We start from the raw sequence: 13346 nt of genomic DNA, 5'->3' as shown, positions 1-13346 counted from the left end.
AACAGAAAATGACTCAAGCCATATTGAAAAGATGGTTGTTGCTCCTTTCACAGAAACAGAAATTCTCGAAATTATTGATTCCCTGAAGAGTAAGAGGGCAACTGGTCTTGATGGGATCTCAACTGTTGTTATAAAGTTGTAAAGTATAGAGTATTGTCTATTATAGAGTATAGAGTATAGAGTATAGAGTATAGTATACAATCTATCCTCACTGTACAGAACATATGTAGGCAAGCTAAGATTCATTTTAAACTGTCACCATTATTCGAATGAGAAGCATTATATATCTAAGAAATGCTGACATAGTCCAGTCAAATGGTCGTTTTTCAGGAAACAGCCCCGAAAGAATTTTTTTCGACGGTTCTATATGTATTTTAGGGCGCTGAATTCGAATCTGAGATTTGCTAACACGCCAGAGGGCGGCTTCACCCCCAAAACCCCCAAAATTTCTGACTTTTTTCTATTTTCCCATTTTATCTCGTAAAACCTTGAGTTTCTCAAGAAAAAATCATTCTCGACAAAATCAAAGAAAATAAAATTTCCAATAAATTGAGTGGTCGCGCAGGATTCTGCCATTTTTGGCTCCGGAGCTACGTATTTTCAAAAAATTGGTATTTTTTAATGGGTTTTCAAAATTATGCAAACCTACCACTTTTACCCTTTACAACTTGGATATTTTTCTAGTATATATAAAAAACCACACGAGATAATAGATATAGATAAAAAGGTTAACGAGATAAGATGAGAAAAGTCCGAAATTTTGGGGGGTTTTGGGAGTGAAGCCGCCCTCTGGCGTGTCAGAAAATTTCAGATTCGAAATCAGCGCCCCAAAATACATTTAGAACCGTCGAGAAAAATTCTTTCTGGGCTGTTTCCTGAAAAACGACCATTTGACTTGACTAACAGTTAAACGCAGCAAAGTGAGACTCATTTCAAATTGTCACCATTATTTGAGTGAGGGACATTGATGTTATTAACAAGATATACTGTCAGAAGTGTATCTGATTGTAGGCTCTGTAGTGAGGTCCACGTTATAATGGCAGTGAACAAAGATGGGAGAAAAACGTTGCCGATCCTCTGTCTTGTCAATGCCTTCTATAGACGGTAGCAGGTACAGGTTTATTGATATCATATTAACTGTTCATTCTCGTTTAAATTAATAAAATATATTTTATCAAGAGAGAAATTATATTTTTCAATAATTTCATAATTAAGATGAGATATTTTGTTAATTGATTATTAATTCTACATTGTTGAAAGACGATCTGTTGCTCTGGCAACAGAGCAAAGCAAGAAAGAGAGATAGCGATAGAGATTCCAATTGTCAAAAGTAGTCGGAAGATCGTATTTTGGTCTATCGAAAGAATCTTTTTTTTCCCAATGGCAATTTAAAAAAAAAACTCTGAATATTTGATTATCCGAATGGGTCCCCGGTCCCCATAATTCGGTTAATTAGAGTTCTACAACTGTAGTACGGTAATCTAGTAACATTAAGTCTCACACCTTCCGTAAGGCTTTAGTTGATGGGAAGACTCATTTCCTATAGTGAGGTCCACGTTATAATGGCAGTGGAGAAAAGATAGGAGAAAAACGTTGCCGATCCTCAGTCTTGTAAATGCCTTCTATAGATGGTAGCTGATACAGGTTTATTGATGTAATATTAACAGTTCATTCTCGTTTAAAAAATGAATTATATTTTATTAAGCAAGAAATTATATTTTTCAATAATTTCATAATAAATTTTCAGAATTAAGATGAATTATTTTGTAAATTAATTATTAATTCTACATTGTTAAAAGACGATCTGGCAGTAGAGCAAAGCGAGAAAGAGATATTGATTTTGTGAGTTGAAGAACTACAAGACTCAACCTATTTCGGACTATGTATTATCTAAATTTCGGAGAGGAATAGTACAAGGTTACCTTATTTTTCCTCTCCCTATCATTTTGATAATGTACTTATTGTATAAATGAATAAAGATAGCACTATCCGCTTTGTTGAATGATAGACAAGGACAGCAATACCATTGCTAATCAAACTCTGCCATTATAACGTGGATCTCACTATAGACAGGCTACCTGTGCAGTTATTGAATAGAGAGCTGCCTTAGGGCGAAATGACTGATTGTGATTTGTTCCTGATTAACTCGGATTACCATTACGCGGAATCAGAACTGGGTCATTATTTCTGATTGTTTAGCTGGGGAGAATTGTTGGAAGCTTTGTTTTGGGTTACAATGGTACATTTCATAGATTGCTAATATCTTATTTTGTGCTATATTTCGTAGAGTAGATTCATTGTGGCTTGTTTTTTCAAATTCGAGTTGATTGTTGAGTTGATGTATGTATGATAATGAAGAAGTGAAATGCTGTATTGCTGTTCGAGATATTCAGGGAAGCAAAAATTGTTATTCTGTTATAAATCAGGCAAAAGTAAAATAAAAATGGTCAATTTTTCCATAATAATAAGGTATTCTTTTTGATTCAGTATTCTTCTTTTAATAATATTCAAGTCAGATTTAAGCGTGAATAATGGGAAGGATTGATTGATTGATTTGCTGCCTTTACTTTAAAAGCTAGGAGGGCGAAGCTAGGGCCCACCCGGCTCTTTCTAAGGATCAACTCACACTTACGCGACTCAGATCGAGAAGAGACTCGACTCTAGTCGAGAAGAGACTCGACTCTAGTCGAGAGCATGTACGTGTTTCCAAATGGCGACAGTCAGACCAGTCGATTCTAGTCTCTGCAACGTCACCATTTGAAAGCACATGCTCTCGACTAGAGTCGAGTCTCTTCTCGACCTGAGTTGCGTCTCTTCTCGACCTGAGTTGCGTCTCTTTTCGACCTGAGTCGCGTTAGTGTGAGTTGAGCCTTACACTTAACCCTGGGAAGGATGAGAGTTGAGAGATTATCACTCGAATAAGTGATGTATGATTCAACCTTACTCATTGATTGAGGACAAGCATTAGGAAAAAACTATCAACGGATTAAACAAATTAATTTAACAATTTATCCATGGAAAGGTTTTATGGAGACCAAAGTCATCAACACAATAAACATTTTTGTGAGATTAATGGAAAAATAATAGGAGGACGAGCATTAAATTTCAACTTGTTGGGTTACTGCATCTTGCAATGTGAAAATCTTTTAAATTTGAAATTGGATATGAATTTTAAAGTTTGAAATGTAGGGTTAGGCAAAGATTAACATTGATATTAAAAGGAGAGAACGATGAATTTCAATTGCTTTGCAAGTGGGTAAATTCAATATTAGTACTGCAAATGCTGTGTAATTATCACAGAAAATGTTTCTTTGAACTTGTTCCATCAACAACTGATCAATATCAACTCAAAAATATTTTTCCTGCAAATTTCAATCATGAAACCTAGCAACCACATCCCGTTTGAATATAATGGCGGATAATGATCTGCATCTCAAAATTTTAGTTTGTAAAAAAACACTTTATTTTCTTGGCGAAATTCTAGTGGCAATATCGCCTACTTTAATATTCCTGTTCGGTTGTTCTGTGTTGGTGAGGCAGTTTATCAAGACTCTTCTCGGTAGGTCTAATCCAGAAGGTACAAACATCATTGAGGTTGGTGAATGAAAAAAATATTTGAAAGTTACTATGATTACATTTTTAGTCTTATAAATCAGTAAAATTTGTGGTGAATTATGATTCAAGTAATCAGATTTTTTGGATGTTTTGTAATGTTTTTAACTTACAGTATATATTTTATTAATACCTGCATATCTCTCAGAAACTGTAATTTTATTCAACTTAACTAGAATTCATAAAAATTTTGATTTTCCAGTTCACTGTTGATACAAATTTTGGTTTCCAAGTTTCCAGTATTTGATATTACCAAAAAAATATGATCATATGGCATTATAAAAGTTACTGTCTTTTGAAAACTATATAAGCCTGCTAGTCCAGTTACACACACATCAATTTTTGGACGTACTATATTTTGCTGTCCTTATAGATTTCATTTGTTTGAATATAACTTGACAAACATATGATGTGATCATGTGTTTGCAAAGTCCCATTCAATCTAGTAGATTTTATGACGGGAAAAAAATGGTATATCCAAAAATCGCTGTCTGTGTGACTGGCTGTACTACCTAATGCATTTATAAATAAACATATAAATCTGGGTACCCTTTTTAAATTATTTTTATTAGTGACGAAATAATTTAAAAAGGGTACTTAGATTTATATGTTTATGTATATTCAAAAGTAGCCCTAAAGAAAAAAGACAATTAGATGGCGAATCTACCTACTGCATTGTATGCTGTACCACAGAATAAGCTGTTTTCTGGGGCTGTACCTACAGTAACTATACTAGCCGTCAGTCTCGCTTCGCTCGCCATATCCGTCAAGCCAGGGGGCTCCGCCCTGGTCGTCCAAAAATGAAATCAGTGGGCTCGCTTCGCTCGCCTGCATGTAGACCTCAGCGGAACCTCTGTACCAAATTTGAACGTATTACCTATGTCAATTTGATCTCGAAAAACACCTGTGATATCGGCGTATCTTTGGCGAACAAAATTCTTCACCTCAGCTAAACCTGGTACTGAATTTTTTTAAATATATTTCCATCAATTATTGAAAAAGGTGAGGAAACGCAAAAAAACTGAGAAAACGCTAATTTTGGGCATATCTCTGGCGTTATTCCAAATTCCTTCTAACACGACATTATTGCACCCAGCTGAGCTTCTGTAGTAAATTTGAAAATTTTCTGTTTATTTGTTCTCGATAAATGGATATAACGAGCGAAGCGAGCCTGACGGCTAGTAATATAATATTCCCAGGAATAGCTCCGATTGAAGTAGCAGTACCCAATCAATTTTTCCGCGATAAATTAGGACCTCCTAAATAGGTATTTAAGAGGTCCTGGATAAATGCATTTCAATCTTTAACTTGGTGCCAACCTAACAAAGTTAACTCAACTTAATGCCAACCTGACAAAATTTTTAATCTACCGTATATAATATAAAAGCGAAATGGCACTCACTCACTGACTGACTGACTGACTCACTCACTCGCAGAACTAAAAATCTACCGGACCAAAAACTTTCAAATTTGGTAGGTATGTTCAGTTGGCCCTTTAGAGGCGCACTAAGAAATCTTTTGGCGATATTTTAACTCTAAGGGTGGTTTTTAAGGGTTTAAAGTTCTTTTAGCATGTATATTCTTCTTATCCCAATATCTTACCATATGTTAATATATAACTATAATCTAGAGAGAGTACCTCTTCGAAACAGTTGTTCTGGTAACTAAATTAAAAATTTTGTCAGGTTGGCATTAAGTTGAGTTGACTTTGTTAGGTTGGCAGAAAATTGAAGATTGAAATGCATTTATCCAGGACAGTTACCAGAACAACTGTTTCGAAGAGGTACTCTCTCTAGATTATAGTTCTATATTGACATATGGTAAGGACATTTAAATTATAATAATTTTAAGATATTGGAATAAGAAGAATATACATGCTAAAAGAACTTTAAACCCTTAAAAACCACCCTTAGAGTTGAAATATCGCCAAAAGATTTCTTAGTGCGCCTCTAAAGGGCCAACTGAACATACCTACCAAATTTGAACGTTTTTGGTCCGGTAGATTTTTAGTTCTGCGAGTGAATGAGTCATTCAGTCAGTGAGTGATTGCCATTTCGCTTTTATATGTATATAGAAAATAATCAGCTGTCTATGGACTATAATACTACCCGTTCAAAAACATCGAACATCTTGAAAATGTATCTTTCATTAACGTTAGTAGACAGTTGACTACTATGTTTATTTAGGATTTTTTCTAGACATTTTTAACTGATAAATTATTTATTAATTTTTGAGAAAACATTAAAACAGGTCAATTTAACTCACTGAGCGCGAGGTCTACTGTTCACAGAACTACTAGTAGAATTTATAATCGCAAATAATCGTAGATGCAAAAATCGTTGTCTGTGTGACTGGCTGTACTACCGCAGTAGGTACGCCGTACCTGAACGTTTTTATTATGATTTAAATAATTAAAAAATACATTTCCAATATTTCATCAAGTTGACATTTTTATGAGATGAATGTGAAATTCATTTATCACAAACTGAAAGTGAGATCATCCTAAATAATCATCCTAATATACTAAAATTGTTATAAAATATTCTGAAAACTCTCCAATGTTATCAATCTTCAATTCATTATTGTGGAAATCACAAAATAACAGCCTCATCAATTATCAAATTGATGAATTGACAGACTGACTAGACTGAGAAAATGAATAAATAAATATAAACTATAAATTCAGTCTTTCGTTACAAATTTTCTATGTTTTCACACTCCAGAGCGAAGCTCGGTCCCACGATATTATTCATAATCAATTGAATTTAATATCAAATAATCTCAATAATATAATTGATTATGATTAGTGTCGAAATACAAAGAGATAGTGCTCTAATTCCAATCCTCTTCTAATTTGGTTCTTCATATCGATACCAGATTAATCACCAGAAATGTGATGAAATAGGATTTATCAAAGGAGTAGGATTAATTCAGCTCAGTAATCTGGCATTAGCTATCATTGGGAGGCCAAACTCATTTGTCCGTTTCAAATCAGAAGCAACGTGCGACTTCATTGGTGGCTTTCGGAGTCTGCGGAATAATGAATTTTTCGAAAAGGGCTTTGAAGAGAGGACTTAGTATGAAGATGAAGCTCATTACAGAGGTCTTGCAAAGTAGCGGTGTCATTTGGGCTCCACTTTTTATCATGACAGAGAAGACATTTCGTTATTGGAAATTTTAGTGCTGTTTCAGAGAGGTGCATTTCCCCGGCATTATTACTAATGAGTTGTCTGATGCCGTACTGATTTCACCTTGGAAAAGATCTCCCAATTTTCCAAAAATGAACTACGGTATCGATTTGAATTTGGAAGTGTAATTTAAAATTATCTAATTCAGACTACCGGTAGATAGACATTTCAAATATTTCACGAATACAATAGAATATGGGAAACTTCGTCAATAGGTCATCAAATTTTTCAGACAAATTATTCATAGTCACGAGGTCCACGGCAGTGGCAGTGGAGAGAGATAGAAGAACAGCGTTCCCGATTCTCTGCCTTGCAACTGCCTTAGCTGATACCAGTATATCTTGAAAAATTTAATATTAAATTTTCATTCTGTTTGAAATAATCAATTACCTATATTTATGTTCCATTCGTCAGAAAAAAATTATATTTTTCAATGATCAAATGATAAATTTATATAATTGTGATTAAATATTTTGTTAATTAATTATGTCTCTACGTTGTTAAAAACGAGCTGGCAACGTTACAGAGCTGGAGAAGGATAGCACTATCTGATCTGAATGATAGACAAGGATAGCAACACCAATGTTAATCGAATAAATGCCATTATAACGTGAGCCTCACTAAAGAATAATATGTATAAGAATAAGAATATTTTATTTGTCCAAGAACAATTATATGACTGCATGAGATATTGTCGTGATAGTTATTTAAATATTCAACTACATTTTAATATATTTATAAACAATACACATAATATAAGTCATCATAAAATCAAAATATACATTTTTTGAAGTCATAATACATTCAAATATTCACTTCTCATAGTACTCTTTCAAGATCTAGAGATCAACTGGGAAATTGAATGACATTTTTCCCTGAGATTGATGCCCACATGAGCTCTAGGCTTGTGCGTGGGTGATGAAACGGATGATGATGAGGGATAAGTGGATCTACAGCTTTAGGTGGGTTCCGAACCAACGGGAAGCAATTTTTAAACTCATAAATGCTATTTATAGGAGAGGCTCTTGAAGTAGTCACCCTTACAACGGCAGTAATAGACGCATGGAGCTCAACTCATTTTATCGATAGCCTATCAGAAAGATTATGAAATCAAATCGCTTCCCAATTTGCTCCATTGTAATACATTTTTATTTGCGAAAATACATTGATTCACTGTGATATGGAAGGGGGAAAGCATAGTATACCAACTTCTAATTATATGTTGGTTTTTGAAAATCTCTGTTGACATGACTTCAAAGAAAGAGCTTCTACATTTCAGTAAAAAATGTTGCAATTTGTTTGCAGGTTATAATTACTGGAAGCATCGTTATCCAGTTGATGAGAGTGTGGAGCCTGACTGTGACCAGTGTGCAATTATTGGCCGAATTCGTCTGTCAAAAGGTATTAACTGCATTCAGTCGTCAGCTTAGCGGATTTCAGCATTCATTTCATCGCCTATTCATTATATTTACAGCGAAAATTTGAGTCTGCGTCGAATATGGGCAACAAGCTTGTTATGGTTTTGTACAAGTGTTCAAAGTTTTATAAATTTTGAAAATACTTGATATTTTTGGAAGATTTTTACATTTTGCAGAAGTTTAACAAGTCCTGAACTTACTAATAGTGTGATAATTATTTTGAACTTTCTTGTCTTTAGTCTCACTGTCTTGTTCTCTCTCACTGTCTCACGGTCTTATATTATACTCTAATCAGTACGGTAACCAAAGTGTTGGAAAGGTATCTTGAAATATTGTTGATGTGAACTTGAAGTAGTACAAAATGTGATAAATAATTGAGATATACGATGAAATGATTAACTGATATCTTGGATAAACCAAACAAACAGTGACACAGTACAAATTAAACTACAGACTCCGTCTTTCGGAGGAGACGATAAGCCGTCGGTCCCGACTACCTAAAAAGTTGTCGTCACCTCTCATCATCATCAATCTCACTCATTACCCACGCACAAGCCTAAGAGCTTATGTGGGCATCACCATCACCCTCAGTATTAGTATAAACTGAAGCACATCTTTTAATAATCACATAGTACACATGATGCACACTTCAATACAGATTCTAGTAGACCAGCAAAATAATAATAAATAATTTTGAAGTTTGTAAAATTAATAATTAAATAATAGAATTTAAAATAAGAATAAGAAAACTTCATTACATCATTTTTAATCTAGTACCTCGTTCCTCGAACCTGTTTCATAAAACTTTAAGTCCTGTAGTATATTTTATGTAATAAAAAGGCATTCATCCACCTTTATATGAAACTAACACATATCAAATTATCTCAATGTGTATCACCCACGTCTAGTTATAGCAGCATATTTTATTTATTTATATATTGATATATACTATTATATAAAATCACTAGTACCCATTTCATTTTTATCCAATTCACTATCGTGTATTACACTAGTAATTATTATAAAAATACACTCTATTACACTACTAATTTTATTGAATTACACTTTCGGGTATTCATCACCATTTTCAAGCGTACGAATCATGGATGAAAAACAAAAACCTGTTGTGTCATCGAAGAAAATGAAAAGGGCTGTACTAGTGATTCTATATAAAAAAGACTATCAAGTCGCCCTATAGAAATAAATGAGATTATTACTGATGCAACGGATTCATGATCAATTCCGAACTGCGATGTATTAACACACTATTTTGATATTTAAACAACGTCTTGCAATCGATAATTGAAAGCATTTCGTTGATTAAAACATCAAAATAGTGAATTTAAAACAACGACATACAGTCAATAATATCGACTGCATCTATAAGTGGAAGCATATCGTTGTTTAAAACATGAAAATAGTGGATTATTTTACTATAGTGCATCGACGGATATTTCTTGTATTATCAGGCTTCTATAATATATTCAGTGAAATAATAGATGGAGATAAATTGGAAGTTTATTTGTTCAAATGCTAATTAATAAATAAATATCGGGGCACCGAGCTCCACTCTGGAGTACAAAAGCATATAAAATTTATTACGAAAGAAGAAATTATAATATATTTATAGTTCATACAGAAAGGTTCTATTTATCACAGTGGATTGAGATTAATTCCAGAGGAATGCAAAAATTTCTCTAACAAAGCATGTAAATTTTAATCCAATCAGAGAAGACCATTCAAAAGATAGCTTATCAGATTGGTTCTACTGGAAATAATCAGGATTATAATTTAACCGCTTGTACAACCGGCACTAAGTACCTACATGATGAATGATTACAAAAGTTCAACAGCTGAGTCATAATTTTGTCTCAGTTCCACACACATGCACTCGCTCACTCACTTCCATCATCAAAAGACGACGAAGTTACCATATGTTTTTTCCAATGATGAATAAATCCTTTTAAAGTCATATGCACTCGCTCACTCACTTCCATCATCAAAAGACGACGAAGTTATCATATGTTTTTTCCAATGATGAATAAATCCTTTTAATGTCATTTAGCGAGTTTTCCCAGGGATGAGACCTAGTGCAATTTTCATATTATAAAACTATGTCTGAATTTTGTAAGAATCGTTAGAGCCGTTTTCGAGATCCGGTGAAATACAAACATATAAACAGAAATTGCTCGTTTAATAGTATAGGATTATTATTAAACGAAAGTCCCAATTAAATGCTGTAAATCACCCCGAAGACTTCTGCTACTGCAAATATTGACAACAGGGTAAACAGCTAGATGGAATTATGAGCTACATGATTTTTTAATAGTTCAAGCTTCTGAATTTTTATGAAACAGACATAATATGTGTGGTTTTTGTTGTAGTTTTTGGAGGAATGCAGATTGTTGACTGAAGCTACACTGTTGCAAGAAGCGTGCATTGTGTTTGATCCGTGGATCAGCTGCTTCGTGGTCTGCACTGCCATATCTCTGCTTCCCTGGTCAATGCTTGTGCTGTGGAATACCGTCTACCAGTACCACTTACAGCAAGATTTAATTGCTTGGCAAGTATTGTATGTTGTTTCAACTAGATTTCTGATAGCATTATTTATATGATAGGAATCATGTTATGTATTTTATTTATTAATTAATTCAGAATTACACAACTTACAGAAAAGTACCAGAGGCTTAAACGATGATTATTCAATAGATAGAATAAAATAGACACTAAATGAGTAATGATCTAATACTTTTTTGAGCACAGGTTTCAGCGCTGACTAAAATTCAAGTGATGACTTAAACTTCGAATATTCTTCATAAAATGTTAGAAGAATATAATAAAATAAGAATTCAGGACATGAATGTGATACATAGTTAACGACAGCCACGGTTTTTCTCTAGTGATATTCACGTTATCAAGTCAGTGGGAATGATAGGAAGGCATGCATTGTTGCCACTTTCCTTCTTACACCGCCTTCTATAGTCGAGATACTGTAGCTGTCAAGTATAGTCAAGTAGCTGTCTGTATAGTCTGATAATGTTTTATTCAGATTATCCCTGTGAATCAGATCTGATTTTGATTGTTTATTCATGTTAATAATAAAAAATTATATCTGGAATTTATTTGATTTATCAAGAAAATATATTTTTCCATGATTCATTAATAAATTTTATAATTGACATAAAATATTTTGATAGTTCTTTATAATTTCTGAATATGTGTAATTGATTTAATTCAATTTAGAAGTATTTCTAATTCAAGAATGATTTTGTGTGTTTTGAATTGTAGCCTAAATTGAGTGTGTAACTGAAGAATGTTGAAGAGACACTAACCTAGATACATTTGGACTGTTGTATATGATTATTTGGAACCGTTTGGGCGTGAGCCTGTGGTACTTTTCTGTAAGTTGTGTAATTCTGTATGGTTGAATAAATAAATAAAAAATATATTTCTACACAATCCACAAAAATTGACGGAGTTGGAGAAGGAAAGAGTAGCTGCTTTGTCTAATAACAGCCAAGGATAGCAAACAATGTTAATCAGATGCTGATTTTGAATATGAAACTCCTTTGAATAACAACATCGTTATTCTACCTCCATGAATTTCACCTTTATATCCTCAGATAAGAGGATTGGAGTTCAATTGCTATATACTGTCACATAGATGACAAAATAATACAGTGATATCATAGAGAAACAATAGTGTGTAAGTAGATATCCCATGGTATAGGGAGCCTATAACCTTTACTGTTATCTCAAGCCAATAGTCCACGTAGTCCTTTCCCTTGAAGCTGTTTGACACTGGTACCTAGTCTCTCATATGGTGCCGTTCATACACTCTTACCCGGCCAAAACAGTAAAAATCGACAGTAATCGGCTTGAGTTAACAGTAAAAGTTACGACATAAACTCATTATACTATAGGATATCTACTTACGCTATTGTTTCTTTATGGTGAGATTCACTTTTAACTGTCAGCATTCCTTGATAAATAACACCATTTTATCTACATTCAACCAATCAATTTTCAACATCCAGCATCCCTTATACAAATATCATCTTATGAATAAATAATACCATTTCCTCTTTTCAACCAATACTGATGCAGTCTATTATTGAAGTAAATTTCACTATAGGGTGGATATAATTCTAGTAACTGCAATTTTCGGATGGATACATTATATTGTCGGTCCCGGCTGCCTAAAAATCAGTCGTTAGGTCATGTCAGAGGCCCTAAAATTGATCAGTTGCGACCTGAAAACTTTGGCACCAGACCTGAGCCAGCCAGGTGACTCGATATTATTATGATAGTAACATTTTCCCCTTTTCCGCTCCTCTTCACCCTTCATTCCTTACTTTTATACCCTCTACCTGCCTATTACATGGGAAACCATAGTTGGCTATGTATTTTTCCTCCTTTCTTTTTTTTCAGCACACCCCACCATGAATCCTTTTTTTTGTATTATTTTATTAGAATTTTGATTTTTGATTGTGATGTTTTGAATTTTGATTTCTTTGATGAATATTTTGTTGAATTTAATAAATTATTGAACTGCATTCTACGTAATTTTGAGATTGTTAATAATAGAATAGGAAACGTTTCTTTTGTAGGATGCGAGGATTGCATCTGCAAATATTGAGTCGAAACGAGATGGGAATATCGGTCTACTTCCTTCAACACCCGGTCGACGACGAACAAGCGCAAAGAGAACTGATGAGGAATCATGGGAGAGTGCGTGGAAAACGACGTTCCAAAGATCGCCAACAGAGAAATCTGACAAGAAGTACCAGTAGTCAAAACCATCCCGATAGCATCACTCCGCGATTGGAAGCATCACAATCTGTTTAAATTCAAAACAAAATAATAGACCTACCGTAGTGACAATAGTTTGAAGCCATTGTTCAACTGTTTAAATCCAATACAATATTATAGACCTACCTTAGTGACAATAGTTTGAAGCCATTGTATATCTGTTCAAATTCGATACAAAATTATAGACATATCTTAGTGACAATGGTTTGATGCTTTTGCATACTTTAGTAAATTAGATTTCTCCTTTGGATATGAAAACTTTTATAGTGTTGTAATATATAGTACGGTACTTTAATTATTTGTTAGGGATTAATCA

General features: G+C 33.7%; 1 protein-coding gene across 4 annotated transcripts; it reads left to right on the top strand.

Annotated features, from left to right (window-relative positions):
- Positions 1 to 3322: 3322 nt before the first annotated feature.
- On the top strand, positions 3323 to 13093 carry LOC111046694. 4 transcript variants are annotated; one of them, XM_022332308.2, is made up of 4 exons: positions 3323 to 3594; positions 8106 to 8201; positions 10603 to 10781; positions 12829 to 13093. In XM_022332308.2, the coding sequence occupies exons 1-4, from the start codon at positions 3412 to 3414 to the stop codon at positions 13064 to 13066; spliced, it is 696 nt and encodes a 231-aa protein (XP_022188000.2). In that variant the 5' UTR covers positions 3323 to 3411; the 3' UTR covers positions 13067 to 13093. The 4 variants fall into 4 exon arrangements, with proteins under 4 accessions (XP_022188000.2, XP_022187999.2, XP_039292068.1 ...); XM_022332307.2 differs by having other exon boundaries at positions 10603 to 10790; positions 12829 to 13086; XM_039436134.1 differs by lacking the exon at positions 8106 to 8201 and having other exon boundaries at positions 3391 to 3594; positions 12829 to 13086.
- Positions 13094 to 13346: the final 253 nt, after the last annotated feature.

This window comes from Nilaparvata lugens, chromosome 10 (assembly GCF_014356525.2).
Source record: "Nilaparvata lugens isolate BPH chromosome 10, ASM1435652v1, whole genome shotgun sequence".
NCBI classification, from domain to species: domain Eukaryota; kingdom Metazoa; phylum Arthropoda; class Insecta; order Hemiptera; family Delphacidae; genus Nilaparvata; species Nilaparvata lugens.
The sequence above is the reverse complement of the archived record's forward strand: the minus strand, read 5'-3'. Positions and strand labels throughout refer to the sequence as shown.

Bases quoted from the DNA above. Each gene is read 5' to 3' on its own strand.
- LOC111046694 (XM_022332307.2), top strand. From the start codon at position 3,412: ATGGCGGATAATGATCTGCATCTCAAAATTTTAGTTTGTAAAAAAACA. The intron at 3,595-8,105 runs GTTGGTGAATGA...ATTTGTTTGCAG, and splicing joins AAGGTACAAACATCATTGAG to GTTATAATTACTGGAAGCAT. The intron at 10,791-12,828 runs GTATGTTGTTTC...TTTCTTTTGTAG, and splicing joins TTAATTGCTTGGCAAGTATT to GATGCGAGGATTGCATCTGC.